This window comes from Lycium ferocissimum, chromosome 9, assembly GCF_029784015.1.
Source record: "Lycium ferocissimum isolate CSIRO_LF1 chromosome 9, AGI_CSIRO_Lferr_CH_V1, whole genome shotgun sequence".
Lineage (NCBI taxonomy): Eukaryota > Viridiplantae > Streptophyta > Magnoliopsida > Solanales > Solanaceae > Lycium > Lycium ferocissimum.
This window is the reverse complement of record NC_081350.1, coordinates 39711483-39726286: the sequence shown is the minus strand read 5'-3', so window position 1 is coordinate 39726286 and position 14804 is coordinate 39711483. Positions and strand designations below refer to the sequence as shown.

The 14804-nt window shown below is 36.0% G+C and overlaps 3 protein-coding genes across 3 annotated transcripts; 1 reads left to right on the top strand and 2 right to left on the bottom strand.

Annotated features, from left to right (window-relative positions):
• Window positions 1-718: 718 nt before the first annotated feature.
• LOC132030738 (mitochondrial import inner membrane translocase subunit Tim13) lies at window positions 719-4803 on the top strand. The gene is made up of 2 exons (XM_059420478.1): window positions 719-885; window positions 4444-4803. Exons 1-2 carry the CDS (start codon window positions 772-774, stop codon window positions 4588-4590), a joined length of 261 nt encoding a protein of 86 aa, XP_059276461.1. The 5' UTR covers window positions 719-771; the 3' UTR covers window positions 4591-4803.
• A 369-nt stretch (window positions 4804-5172) lies between these two features.
• LOC132030737 (soluble inorganic pyrophosphatase PPA1-like) lies at window positions 5173-7295 on the bottom strand. Its single transcript, XM_059420477.1, has 8 exons — window positions 7146-7295; window positions 6843-7000; window positions 6401-6466; window positions 6136-6243; window positions 5935-6000; window positions 5733-5853; window positions 5568-5649; window positions 5173-5465 (listed from the first exon to the last, which is right to left on the bottom strand). Exons 2-8 carry the CDS (start codon window positions 6981-6983, stop codon window positions 5423-5425), a joined length of 627 nt encoding a protein of 208 aa, XP_059276460.1. The 5' UTR covers window positions 6984-7000; window positions 7146-7295; the 3' UTR covers window positions 5173-5422.
• Window positions 7296-9737: 2442 nt separating this feature from the next.
• Window positions 9738-12865, bottom strand: LOC132030736 (large ribosomal subunit protein uL11c). Its single transcript, XM_059420476.1, has 4 exons — window positions 12608-12865; window positions 12356-12528; window positions 12180-12243; window positions 9738-10150 (listed from the first exon to the last, which is right to left on the bottom strand). The coding sequence occupies exons 1-4, from the start codon at window positions 12810-12812 to the stop codon at window positions 9939-9941; spliced, it is 654 nt and encodes a 217-aa protein (XP_059276459.1). The 5' UTR covers window positions 12813-12865; the 3' UTR covers window positions 9738-9938.
• Between the last annotated feature and the right edge of the window lie 1939 nt (window positions 12866-14804).

The window sequence follows — 14804 nt, the reverse complement described above, 5'->3', positions numbered from 1 at the left end:
TCGGGAAAAACGGAATTGGGGTAAGTTAGTAATTATTTGATAATATTGGCAAGGGCAGTAATATTTGTTCTAGACTAGTGACCACACGTAATTTTCCCTATTGTATTTTAGGGTCACTCCCCCGAGCTGCTCGTTTAGCATTTTTTTGTGGGGATTGTCCTTCAGAGCAGGCACGCTTTTTGTCCCTCAATTGGTGGTCTTTAATTTTGTTCTTCGCCGAATGTTATGGTAGTTCGAACTCCAAATTTCCCGCAAAAAAAAGAATTTCGCAAGGCAGAAGTTTGAATTCGTAAGACAGAGTTTTGCATTCAAAACTCTACTTAAGGCCTAACTTTGGCCCGAATAGGCCTACCTTTGCTACGAAACTCTGCCTTGAGATTTTTTTTATTTTATTTATCGAAATTTCGATTCGAACCCTAAACCTTCGCCAGACAGCGAAAGCCCAAAAAAATTAAAGCAATCGCCAATTTGAGAGCCAAAAATTAAAGACCAGTGCCTTTGAAGGATGACCGTGCAAATGACCCCTTGTTTAGTGTAACAGTCTCTTGGGCCCAACTAATGGATTTCCAAACCTAAGCTCGGTTCTCAAACTGGTTGGGCCTCTTTACGAAATCAAACTTTACTAGTAATTCACAAAGTAAAAGAAAAAAAAAGATTTGGAGGGTAAAGGTGTAATTGGTGAGAGGGGTTTTAGCCTTTAATAGGCAAACATGCCAATCTAGGGTTTTAGAATCAGAGGTGAGTGAAACTTGAAAGAGGGAGGATATTATTATGGATTCTTTTTCGTCGGCGTCAAGTGGATCATCGTCCCAATACTCAACGAATGACATAATGGACCAAGTCAAAACTCAGCTTGCTCAGGCTTACGCTGAGCAATTTCTCGAGGTGAGGTTTCATCTGATATTTCTATTTTCATCCTTTTCGCTCTCATGCATATTTGGAAGCCTGCTTCTGCTTTATTTGTTTTTTACATTTGTGGATTGTTAGTTGCTAGATGACTACTGATCTGAGCACGTGGATTATTAGCGAAATAAGATGTGGATGATTTCAGGCTATAAGCTGTATTATTCCTAGGCATTGGCTTTGCTTGGTTACTAGGACATTGCGGGGGGTTTTTCAGCAAGTATTCCACACCTTTAAACTTTTTCTGCAATATTCAGGGTAGTGCTTTCTAAACCATCTGTAATTTTATGAGGAAAGTTTAGAGTTTATTATGGAGATTGACCACACAAGTTGTATGCTTGTCATGTACCAATTGTCTGCACATGTCAAATTATTCTTGATTAATATCCGTGTTTCCATTTATTTATTTTTTCAAATAACATAATAGTTTCCATCATGACTACTAAATTAAATGTTGTTCCATCACGAGAGCAGATTAGCATTTATGAGTGCTGTGTAAGCAAGATGATCCAATGTCTTAGAATGACCTAAATTTAATAATTAAATGTAATATGAGTTTTGATACTACTTTATAGTTTATACCGGTCAATTAACTACATGAACTAGTTTGGAGTCAATTATATGAATTCGTTATTTCCATTTGTCTCATTTTGGTCCCATTTTGTTTCAATACAGCAACAACAACATATCCAGTGAAATCATACAATGTGGGTCTGGGGAGGGTAAAGTGTACGCGGACCTTACCCCTACTTGGAAGTTTGGGAGGTTGTTTCTCTGGAACAGAATTAGTTTGTCTTTCAAGGTAAACTGAGGTTCTCTGGAATAAAAAGTTCACTAGATCTCTCACTATCATTTTACAACGGTTGTGTCTAGGCCGGTACATTGTACCTTGCACTAACACAAGTACCGGGTGGCTCTGTCTACCATGCCTTAGACAGATGAGGTGAAATCAACTAACGTAATTTGCCTCCGCTTGGATTTGAACCTAAGTTCTCATGGTTCTCTTCCCACCGATCATTAGCCCATTACAATTCACTAGATCTCTCACTTGTCGCATGTAACTTATAAGTCCCTAACCAATTCAATAGACATTGACATTTCTTTTTCCTTTTTAATTTTCTTAGTTAAATCCGTATTGATTCACAGTAATTATAGATTTTTAGAACAGTTTGTTTGGGGTTGAGACATAATTCTTGTTGTTGTTTTCTTAGTTAAGTCCATATTGATTCCCAGTAATTGTAAAATTCTTAGACTTCTTTTATGAGATTTAAGTTTTTTTTTGGAAATGTAGCAAGTATTATTGATGTCAAAACTAGCACGAAAAAAGTGTTGTGATTAGATGCCAAAGAGAAACAGAAATGATAGGAACCCCAAAAAAAACGAAGCTAGACGATTGTTTCTAGGAACTGGGATAGGGGTCCGACACCTTCTATCTACTCCACTTTACACCCAAAAAGAACTGTCTCGTTCTCTTTTTGTGCCTTCAGTTACTGTATTGTCATGCCTATGGTCCAGCGCATTTTGAGATCAACGCAGGTAATGGCAAAACCATCTCAGCTGGCATTTCCCATGGCAAAACTATGTATTCTACTTGTAAAACAATGTCTTGTAAATTGTGTGACATCCTATTCACTATTGCCTCCGTCCCCAATTTATGTGACGGTCTTTCCTTTTTAGTCAGTCCCAAAAAGAATGACATTTTCCATTCTTAGTATTCCCTCCGCCTCAATTTTGCGCTTTAATTTTTTATTTTTATTTTTTTACACAAGGGCACCCACATCCGCTACGCTTCGGGTGCGCACGGGGCAAACCTTGCTCCTGTGCAATAGCCCGCAAACCACGCAGGAGAGATAACCCGCACTAGGCAAGTCCCGTGCAACGAGCTCGATCCAGAAAGCAAATCCCCTGCTATCGTAGGCAAGGTGGTTTCGAAAATGGAAGCCCCATGCTCAACTAACCGAAAGAATGTCACCTTTCTATAATTAAAAACAACTTAACTTTTAAATTTCCCTTTTACCCAACACAAATATCTAAGGTTTGTTTTACATCACAAATTTCAAAAGTCTTCATTTCTTTCTTAAGCTTTGTGCCTAGTCAAACGGTGCCACATAAATTGGGACGGGGGAAGAACAATTTAAATCCATGCAAGCCAAACTCCTTCACATAAATTGGGACGGGGGAGCAACTTTCTCACCTTTTAACATTCTCAAAATATACCTTTTAACATTCTCAAAGTTTACCTTGTATTGCTATGGAGGGGAAAAAAAGTCAATTATTTTAATACATAGGGGTATATTTGAGCATTGAAGCATGGCCACTTTAATTGCTAATCTTCTGGAATGGATGAAATTCGTTTTTGAGAAGAGATTGGTAGGTTTAATATAGATGTAATGGCTCACTCCAGGGGCGGATCTAGGGCCCGCCGAGGGTGTTCGGTCCCTCAGCAAAAAATTACACGTTATATATAAGGTATTTTTTATGTACATAAATAGGTTTTGAATACCCTGAACACATGTGAAGAGGTTGGTTCGGTGGTTGAGGGGGTTCAAAATTCACCTTGAGGTTCCAAGTTCAAATCTCAGGCACTACATTTATTTTTCGAACTCCCTGAATGAAAATCCTAGATCCGCCACTGGCTCACTCATCTTAGAATCAAGAGTTTCAGTTCCACGATATTCGACTAATTCCCTTATTCAAGATAGATGAGAAGCGTTGGTCAGTCAATCAATCCTTTATTACCACCTGTATACACCTAACAATAGACTTAATTCTAAGGAGAGTGAGAAACATACAGTGGTTTGACTCCCAGGTCCAATTCCCTTTTTGATGAAGAAAATATTATTGCCGAATCGTGGGTAACGATTCAATTTTCTTTTTTTAATAATTGTACAAGTCAGGTAGGATAGATATTTGTGACTGAGGAAGTATGAGCATTGTCTAATATATAATTATGACAAAATTGGTTGATAGAATTGGCACTTGGCGAGAGATTAGTATTTTTCCTAAGGAGAATCTGAAGTTGGTCAGTCAATGCATTCACCATGCTCTTACTGTGTTGTCTTCTCTAATCTCATATCACTTATTTACCGTCCTTGTTTCTTTGATATTCCGTTTTCACAATCAAGTTAGTTGGTTAGTCAAATGTCATTTATTCGGTGAGACAGTGTGTTAGACAGCTCCTTAATAACTGACATTTTAATTTGTTTCAACTTAGTGCTAGGAACTTTGCCTGGCATTTATTTAAAAGTTTGTCAGTGCTCTTGATGTGGATACTATTCTGCTTCACTGATTGATCTGCATTTCTTCATCATGGTTTTGCTTCAGACATGAATTGCTTAACAATGGCACCTTGATTGTATAAATGCATCATTCAGAATTTTTTTATGGATGTTTGAAACATCTTCTGGAGAAGTAGATTTAGTTACTGCATCTTATAAATAAGATGCTGCAACTTGTGATGTATGCATGAGCAACACAGTTTTGGGAATGCCTTGTCCGTTTGCAGAAAATTTAATACTAAACCCTTTTCAATAATTTCAGACGGTGAGGGACAAATGTTTTGACAAGTGCATCACCAAACCAGGGAGTAGTCTAAGTGGGAGCGAGGGTAGTTGCATCTCCAGGTGTGTTGATCGATATATTGAGGCCACTGGTATTATCAGCAAAGCTCTCTTCAGTCAACGCTGAAACCGTAGTTGCGTAGATCTCAAGGCTTGTTTGTTCGGGAAGTGCTGGAATGCATCTCTTTGGTCATTATCAACTTTTGATACCCTTCATCATCTTACAACGTTTTAAAGATGGCTTTGATAAGTATTTTGTAAAAGCTGATATTCATTAAAACTTTTCTTTGTTGTGGATGGACAGCAAACTTTATCTATAGCGTACCACCATTAAGGTTAACGTGGACAATGATGTCATTTTGCCCTAGTATATGGGGAGTTGACATGCCTTCGTGCATAGTTCTTTAGTAGGTTTGTGCACGCGGATACGCCATAAAACCAAAACTAAATCCTGGGTGGATGCTGTCAAATTTCGTGTATTCCGAGCAAGGTGTTATCTGAGCTCAAATTAATCCTCACTTTAGTTAAGAACCCATAATTTTGAAAATACAAAATGCTAAGAATTTTATAGGTTGAATTCATAGAGTTTAAATCTGTGATTCATTTCTCAGTAGGATCATCATATCTTGTGGAACATAAAGGTTGTATGGACTTCAATTTTATGAGAAACAGAAAATGGCAGGACATATATGCCATCGAAGATTGAACATAGCAAGAAATACAAACTTTGATTGATGTCCCGAATTGAATGTATTGATTCTGCTATAAGTGATATTTAACCCCCTCCCGACAAGACTGCCAAAAATAAATTCAAAGAAAAACATAACAATCAAGCTGCAGCATAACGTGATCTTCAACAAGCTGCCACGGTGCTAGATCATTTAAATGACTTGCAGAAGTATTTCACTTCCGATAATACCAGTAAATACTTTGGTAGAGTGCTCCACAGAAGCATCTAATTACTTTCTCAATGTCTGTAATATGTATTCGGCATAAAGGTCCCTGCACGAAAGTAACAATGCAAATGTTAAAATCATGTGTACACAAAACAGGAACAACAGTACATGTCACAGAGATGCAGTAAACATCATATGTAGATCATACATTGAGTATTGGATGGCTTGGACAGCAGTACTTGGAGGCAGGAACTCGTTAACAGCAACCTCCTTGTTCTCAAGCTTCTTGTCTAGTGACAAATTAAGAAAATTATATTGTACAGAATTTGCTAGAAATTCATAATAGAAGCAAATTAAATGATCAAGAGCATACAATCTTCAAAAAAGCGGCGGATTTCTGCCAGCCGGTGAGGAGCAAGCTGGTTTATATCAGTGTAGTGGCGATATTCTGGATCATCAGCACACACTGCTATTATCTTATCATCCTTCTCACCCTGGATTGATGAAGAAATTTAGTCCTTTATCATGCAGGAAATAATAGTAATAAAGTTTAACCTGAGATATAAAGTAGGAACCTGATCAATCATAGGCATCAAACCTATGGCCCTAGCTCGAAGGAAACAACCTGGAAGGACAGGCTCCTGTTGTAGAAACAATTTCAACTCAATCAGTCTCACTTAGTTGTGGATTGGATTGAATAAAATGCTAGTCACTAACGCTACAGGCTCCCTGATTTTCAAAATTTGTATGAGAAGGCAGTCATCCCAGTGGATTACCTGCATGAGGACTAGTACATCCATGGGGTCATTATCTTCACATAGCGTCCGAGGAATGAAGCCATAGTTCTGTGGGTACACCATTGATGAGTATAGGACACGATCAACCTGAAAATAGATGGTAGAAGGGAGATTGATTATGACTCTATTTGAAACAAACACAACAACAGCAAGGTAAAAATATCATTCACAGCCTATTGGCAAGGGGTCTATGAGCAGAGCATTGCTTAAATCTACCTTAGGAGGTCAGATCAGTATGTCATACCTTAATGAGTCCAGTTTTCTTGTCAAGCTCGTATTTGACTTTACTGCCTTTCGATATCTCAATGACCTGTAACGATGCAGCCAGTAAGCCACCGGACCGCCAAAACAAGAGTTTGAACAACAAAGATCATAGAGCCATTTTTATTTTAATCTGATATGGAACACTTGTTGGTCTCCACGAATCGATCTCATTCCTTTTGTCCCATCATAATCGACAAGCGCAAAGAAGGATTAGATAACACGGTGTCAATTTTTGGCAGATGGAAACAATCAGGGTAACTACTGGAGTAATTAAGAAGCTAATCAGTCTGCAATATTCCATGACAAAATTGGAAATCATAACATGTATGTGCCATTTTCTCGTATATATGCTGGTAGTTCGCAGTTAATCAGACATCACTTCAAGTAACATATCGTGCTTGTATATCAAGATATATACTTACAACATTGAAAACCTTTGGAGCTTCAGGTCCTATCTCGAGATCGTGCCAAGGGTGAGCAGCAACAGATCTCCTCGACAATGATGAGAGGATCCTCTCATTCAAACGAGGGGCGCGTCTTTGTTGTGATACCTCATCACTCATTTTTACCTTAAGGTAAACTTAAAAAAAAAAAAAAAAAAAAAAAAAATCAAAAATGACAACATGTACATGAACAAACAAACCTGTATGTATGGCTCTAGATTAATGATGATGAGGGGGGTAGAAAGTAGAGGGGAAATGTTGAGAGCAAGTAATGTTACGTACCTTGGATTGAAAAGAAGGAATAAAGAGATGGTCTCTGTATGTAAATGAATGATATTTGTGGGTGCAACTCTCTGTATATATAGCACAGCGCCCTATTAGGACAGCTTTCGACGCGGGGCGGGGGATAAGAAATCAGTATGTTGTCCGATTCTTTTTCCTCTTATAACTTCAATTTTGGAGGCCCTCCTTTTTCTTCTGCCTTTCCTTCTTTCTAAAATTTGTTTTCCTTGAATTCTCTGATTCACCTAGTTAGGGTGTACATGGATCGGATTGGTTCGGATTTTTTAAATACCAAATCAAACCAATTGTATCTGGTTTTTAAATTAATACACCAAACCAAACCAATAAAATTCGGTTTTCAACTCCTCGCTTTCTCGCTATTCAGTTTTTGGGGTTTTTTTCCGGAAAAGTCTTCATACAAAATATATAACTTTTAGAAAATAACACAAAATGTGAGATGAATTATGACATTGTATTAAAATATTCAACAAAAAAGATAATAAAATCAGTTAAAATAAATATTGTTAATTATAAGCCATAAAGAAAATGACCATAATCTAAGAGTACTAAGTTATGCTAAAATAAGTACGGCTAATAAGTATTAATTACATGACAAAAAAAAATTAAGTTATGTATTTTTACTCTCTAAACCAATTATGCAAAACTAAATAATACATATCCAACATCATTGTCATTCCTAGTGGTAGAATTAAATTTCTTTTGTTAGCATTAGTGTTGAGTTGGTTTCGGTTTGGGCTTTATTTGAGTTACTAACATTCGTGGGATATAAAACTTATTGACATTCAAAATTCTAAGTTCAAGCTTGAAATATAATATGCTAAAAGACAAAAAATTACGAAAAAATTTAAGAAATATTTATAAATTACATTACAAATAAATATTTTTATGTATAAAATATTTTAAAAAATGAATATATGTAGTGTCGGGTTGGTTTGGTTTGGTTTGACTTCTTTTAGCTAAAACCAAACCAAACCAATTATGGTCGGGTTTTTTTTTTCCAACACCAAACCAAGTCAAGTCAAACCAAACCACTAATCGGGTTTTTCTTTTTTCGGTTTATCAGTTTGATACGGTTTGTCGGTTTACTTTGTACACCTTGAACTAATTATAAAGTTATCACAACCTGCAAATTTAAATACAACAAAAAAGACTTAATGAAAAAGGAAAAAGTCGCATCTAAAGTATTACATGATGTTTTAAACAAATCAAAGTCTATGATGACTGTCACCTCTGCATAGCAGATCTTATATATGTTTTCTTCCTTTTTAATTGCATAGCATGTATTCACGTCCAGACTACTTGCGCAAACAATAGTGTTTCAAACGCGTAGACAGCGGTAGAGAGACCCCTTCCGCTTCTTTGTTGGTTCCCAATTTCTCATTTCCAGCTAGACATGTTGACTTTTAGTTAGGACAGAGGGAGTAGTTATTTTTTTAAGTTCTCAAATGTAGACAGGATAACTCTTAACTCTATAAAGTTCCAACCCGTCGCGACATGGAGCAACATTTACCATTGTCAAAAAAGAAGTCTTTATTTAACCGTTTTAATGGTCCGATCGTATTGGTGAGTAATGGTGACACTTGCTATAGTTATGTATATCATTAGTTAGGTATCTATTTCTCTCCACTGAAACTTCAAAAATCAAAGTGTTATATTGGCATATTCATTAATCTCCAATTTATTAGTCTGTTATCTCTTAACAACTTTTAACAACTTACACGTCAAGCTAGGTATCAAAAACTTAAGAAAAGAATGTATTGGTTTTCTTAGTACTTAGTAAATGTTTCGTGCCATCTTCTCTTGATAAATGGTGCAGTTGAAACATTTCAAGGAGAAAATCCCCAGTTGAGTTGATGGAAAATTCAGTTGCTACTTAGTTTGTAGCAATGCTGACGTTCCTTCTTCAGTTTGTGGTAATGTAATATGTGTTGGAAATATTAACAATATTAATCAACTTATCGGATCAACGCTGCGTTGTGGCAAGTCACTGCCTTGAAAGTGATTTCGGACCGGCTACGGTGTAAATCGTTTAGCCCTGCCGCTCCCCAAGGTTCCACAACACTTCCAAACACTTGCACTAATGGCTGGAAGTTTGGAGGTTGCTCAAAACCAATTGCCCAAAAAACAACTTAAAGAAGAAGAGAGGAAGAATATATTTTTCTGGTGTGTAAGTAATTCGCCAATAACAGTACTAATATAGGAGATAAAAAGAGCTCTTACAAAGATGAGAGTTAATGGAGATTAATGAATAGTAATTCCAGAGAGTAATGACGATGTGAGTAAGGTAGAATTCAAAGCAGCAAATTAACTCAGCCATTAAAATGAGTTGAAGTTGCTGTTACAAGAATCATTCTTGAAAATATCTATATTCTTACAGTATGCACTTGAGCTTAAATGACGGAAGACAGATGTGTCCTCAACTCAATTGCGCCTGAGCATGCAATGCATTCAGGGTGAGGCCCCACAAAGAGTACTAGGGGAGGGTTAAAAAAGAAAGACCTTTTATACACACTCATCACAGGCTTTGGACGAAAAGTTGGAGTCCAATCCCGGATTGGTTCACATCAGCACTTCAGAGCGAATCTACGCATTCATCATATATTCAAAATAATAAGAAATTGAAACAAATGGATAATTGGCTATCCAACAGAAACACAAAGATTTGAAGGTACACTGCCGGATCCTCTTTCTGCAAGCAATCTACTTCTCTTCCAATTGCTTCTAATACAGGGATACATTACATGGAAATAGAAAAGGCACAAAGCGGCAAAACTAGGACACAAGTTCTTTCTTTTTAGGTTCAAGAATCGGAGGGTCAATGTCAATTCCCATATTTGCTGCAGTGCCAGCTATAATCCTCATCGCAGATTCAATTGTAGAACAATTAAGATCTGGCAGCTTCTCTTGAGCAATTACCTTCAACTGATCAATAGTTATTTTTCCCACTTTCTCCCTCTGAGGGTCCTTCGAACCTTTTTCCGCTCCTACAAAGTTAGGAAAAAGTTACTTTATTAGTGTCCTCACATATTTACATCTTTGGAAACTAATCAAAAATCTCGAGTCCAAACTTTTATATGCAACCACAACAAATAACATCCAGGCTATAGCAAAAGATAAAGTGCACCATAGTAGCTTCGTAAAAGCTAAACAAGTTCACATTCACATCTACAAGATGTACTACTTTGATTGAACACCTGACTTCCTAATTGTGTAATTATACTTTTTCTTTTTGGGATAAGTAAAGATCTTATTCATCAGAATGATCAAGCACTAAGTCAGTGCTGGCATTTTTCCTGAAAAAAGAAGAAAAAAGCAGGGGGTTGTCCCCATATACCAAAGAAGGGGGATATCCACAGTATGTAAAAAGACCTAGCTAGAACAAGCTAATGATTCTAACTTTCTCTTCAAGTTGTCCAATCACACTTGAAGAGATCAGCAAATTTATTTCACCCACTGTTATCTACTTTAAATATTACCTTTCATGTTATTATAATCAACAGTAACCTAAAGAATAGTCCTTATCCAATAAACGAGGGGTTCATTTCATGAGTTCTATAGTTTGGTGAAGCAAGGACAGCATGCTCCAAATAGTGGGATTGCATTCTTATGATTCCCAATGGAATAGGGTTAATTTGAGAATGGTAACAGTTAAATCTACAGCCTGTTTTGGATAATCATAGAACTATAAGTAGAAAACCGCAGCCAGAACATAAATTCTTTTGACTGGTCTGTCATTCTCCAACCAGAGAGAGTTTCAACCGTTTTTCTAATTCAGATTTCCATATTTCTTTTTCTTTCTCCCTTTTCGCCTAACCATCTAGCAGAGCAAAATGGAAAATAAAAAATGGGCGTTTTCAATCTAGTATCTCATTAAACTTACATGTCTACATGCTGCTACGAAAAATATCATGAAAGGAGGGAACATCTTCATAAACAAGACTCTAAAGGAACCTGTTCTAATACCCGATTCAAGCCAAGATCATGGGATAGTGCATCGAGTTGTAGTCTCACGGGTGTCTTTTGTTTAGAAAGTGCACGGTGAGGGGTTTAACTATTATCGGCCAAAAACCTGTTCTTGTACCTGATTCAAGCCAATATCATGGTGGGGTAGTATATCGAGTGGTAATCTTCAAGGACGTCTTTTGTTTAGAAAGTGCAGGGAGGTTTAACCGTTTTTAGCCAATTATAGCCCGTCATCTTCCTTGCTGTCATAAAATTCCATGTCTATAGACTAAAGACTTTTTTCTATAAGTAATCTATCTATAGAGCTAAAGCAGATTTTATGAATTTTCATGATCTCGAACTGCAATCAGATATTTAGGGAATTCTGGCAGACATGTTGCTAGTTGCCCTTGTAAGCTTGTATATAGAGATCTATGTGTCATATGTATCATACAGCCATGACGATTGATGTTGAGGACAACAAGCAAGGGTGTGGTAGTAATAGCCTAATAGGTCAGGATATGATGCCCTCATCCCAAAGTAGCTTGATATTGCACATAGATTCGGCACCAAGGTAGCCAACTCCAAACTCTCATCTACTTGTCTACTACCCTATTGTGGAATACTCTAATAACAGTGAAGACCTTGAGCATAGTATCTCTACAACTAAAAATTAGAAGGACATATGTTAAGACTATGGCGGCATCTATCAGTAGATTAAAACAAGACTCTTCCGTCCTTTCTTACTGTCTTAACTTGGTGACAAAAGCATGCCCATATGGATATGTCCATGTGCAAGCTAAATGGTATTATCTCTTCTACTAACTCAAAATGGAACGTGGAGAATCTTTTAGATTTCCCGACTTGCCCCTAAACTAAAACTTAATTGTGAAGCATACTGAGTTTAAATGTTAAATCACCATTTATAGTAGTTCAAGCTGAAAATGAATTATACTCCAATATCTGCAGCTAATAATGAGAATCAAAATAGTGAATCAATTGGAAGAAAGCATAAGGATTCTGAGATCAAATTGGGAGAGGATGGAATCACATTGTATGAAGTGAGGATACCTGCAGCCTTGAGCAGTAAAACAGAAGCAGGTGGGGTCTTCAAGATAAAAGTGAAGCTTCTATCCTGGAGTGAACGAAAGAAGACCATAATCAGATAACACTATCATCTTAAAAGTTATGTCCACTGCCCCACATAGACTTTAGTAGAGATGAAATGAAGGGAAAATGAGACTGACGTCATAGACGGTGATTTCGACAGGAATGACATATCCAGCTTTATCAGCAGTTCTGGCATTGTAATCCTTACAGAATGCCATAATGTTAACACCTTTCGAACCCAACGCCGGCCCTACTGGTGGAGCAGGGGTTGCCTTCCCTGCCTCCAGAGCCAGCTTTATAATACCAGTCACTGTCAATAATTATAATCCGTCCATCAGTGAAGATTATGAATTTTTTTACTAAAGAAGAAAAAGAGTAAATAGAACTACCTTTCTTGGCTTTACCACCACCAGGCTTAGGGGGAGCCATGGAAATGACTGCGAGAGGCCTTGGAGTGGAAGAAAGAGAACAACTGTGCTTGTGGGTCTGAAAGAACTGAACAGACACGCGTTGAAACGAAGATAACTTAAGAGATGAAGATGAAAAAGAGGAAGAGAGTTTCCCTGAATGATTACAAGTTGATAAAGACGCCATTTTTTCTGATAGAATTCAACAAGAAATGGGGAACGAGAGAAGTGGATAACACTGCTGCCATTCTCCTATCTGTAGCCTTCACTGGGTTCCTGTTTGGGCCTATGGGCTGGGTCTTACTTAAGAGTCCAAAGGCCCGTGATACTTTTGCACTACAACCAGAAAAGAGAGATTTTTTTTTGGGTCTTTGACATATATATACATCTTAAGGAGAAATATTTACGAAACGTGACGATAGTTTTATATTTACAAAACATAACATTACAAATCCTATACAAAACATGCTTTATATTTAAAAAAATAAAAAAAAATTAAATTATTTTTTATTTTTTAAAAATCATTTTTTAAAAAATATTTTTTTATTTTTTTAAAAAATATATTTTTTTTAAATTTATTTTTATTTTTAAAAAAATTAATATTTTTTTTTTTTTTGCTCAAAAACTTATGTATGAAAGTTGTATGAAATGTGTATATCTCGCTCAAGACTTAAAAAGTTTGCTCAAAATTTAGTGTATGAAAAATGTATGAAATGTGTATATCTCGTTCAAGGCTTAAAAATCCGCTCAAAATTGTGTATGAAAACAATATGAAATTTGTATCTTGCTCATGTCTTAAAATTTCGCTCACATTTTCATGTATAAAGTTCGTATTTATTTCCGTAAAATTAATACAACTACAACAACATTGTATATAACTTTGATACAACATTCAAGACTTAAAATAATCGCTCAAATTTTTGTGTATGAAATGTGTATATCTTGCTCAAGGCTTAAAAAAAGTTCGCCAAATTTTATGTATGAAATAACGTATGAAATGTGTATATCTTGATCAAGGCTTAAACATTATGCTTAAAATTTTATGCGTAGGAATGGTATTTAAATGTGTATATCTTCCTCAAGACTTAGAATTTCATTCACATTGTTTGTATATAAATTTCATATTAGGTTTCTCGGAAAATTAATACAACTACAACAACATTGTAACAATTTTCATACAATATTCAAGGCTTAAAGTTTTCGCTCAAAATTTTGTATATGAAAATTATATTAAAAATTTTGCTCACACATACACATTTCATACAACTTTCATACATAGAAATATGAGGTAATTTTTTAAGCCATTGAGCAAAAAAAAAAAATTAATATTTAAAAAATATATATAAAAATTATTTTTTAAAAAATATATATATTTTCCGAAAAAAAATAAAAAAACGAAAAATATATGAAAATCCGTCATGTTTTGTAATATATCGTTATGTTTTGTAAATAAGGAAAACTATCGTTACGTTTCGTAAATATTTCTCCTTAACATGTATATATACGTAGTTTTCCCTTTTTTTTTGGGGGAAGCAACCACTAAGTATTCTTAGTGGAGGGATATTTATTAATCTAGTACTCCCTCTGTCCCAAAAAGATTATCCTCTTTTGACTTACCATAAAGTTTAATAAATAATGGAAGACTTTTAAAATGTGTGATCCAAAATAAGTCTTAGATATTTGTGTGATCAAATCATCTCATAAAGTTAAGTTAGTTCTAAATATAGAAAGGTGACAATATTTTTGGGACAGACTAAAAGGAAAGGAGGACAATATTTTTGGGACAGAGGGAGTATATAATAAGATCTTTACAAAAGAAACCAAAAAATAAAAACAAAATAAGGACAAAAGGCCGCCAAACGCTGGTCAACCCATAAACATAACAACAAAACGCATCAGCGTGCATTTAGGAAAGTAGAAAATTCTAGGGTGTCACGACCCGACTTGAGGGCCGCGACGGGCACCCGGTGCTATCCCACCCGGGCACCCTCGACATACTTATACCTCACATACTAGGTGAGCCACATAATCATATGATACTTTTCATTCATCATCATTTTAATCACATCGGGCAATAACATATCCATATCAACAATAACATCTATGCCCATATAATTGTATATGCGCCGACAGGGCGATCAAAACAACATCCCAAAATATAGGCCGACAAGGCCGAACA

Excerpts from the sequence above, each read along its gene's own strand:
- LOC132030738 (XM_059420478.1), top strand. The coding sequence starts at position 772 with ATGGATTCTTTTTCGTCGGCGTCAAGTGGATCATCGTCCCAATACTCA. Across the intron at positions 886-4,443 it reads ACGCTGAGCAATTTCTCGAG|ACGGTGAGGGACAAATGTTT; the intron begins GTGAGGTTTCAT and ends CAATAATTTCAG.
- LOC132030736 (XM_059420476.1), bottom strand. The coding sequence starts at position 12,812 with ATGGCGTCTTTATCAACTTGTAATCATTCAGGGAAACTCTCTTCCTCT. Across the intron at positions 12,529-12,607 it reads TGGTGGTAAAGCCAAGAAAG|TGACTGGTATTATAAAGCTG; the intron begins GTAGTTCTATTT and ends AATTATTGACAG. Across the intron at positions 12,244-12,355 it reads TCGAAATCACCGTCTATGAC|GATAGAAGCTTCACTTTTAT; the intron begins GTCAGTCTCATT and ends CGTTCACTCCAG.
- LOC132030737 (XM_059420477.1), bottom strand. The coding sequence starts at position 6,983 with ATGAGTGATGAGGTATCACAACAAAGACGCGCCCCTCGTTTGAATGAG. Across the intron at positions 6,244-6,400 it reads AGAAAACTGGACTCATTAAG|GTTGATCGTGTCCTATACTC; the intron begins GTATGACATACT and ends ATCTATTTTCAG. Across the intron at positions 6,001-6,135 it reads ATGTACTAGTCCTCATGCAG|GAGCCTGTCCTTCCAGGTTG; the intron begins GTAATCCACTGG and ends TTTCTACAACAG.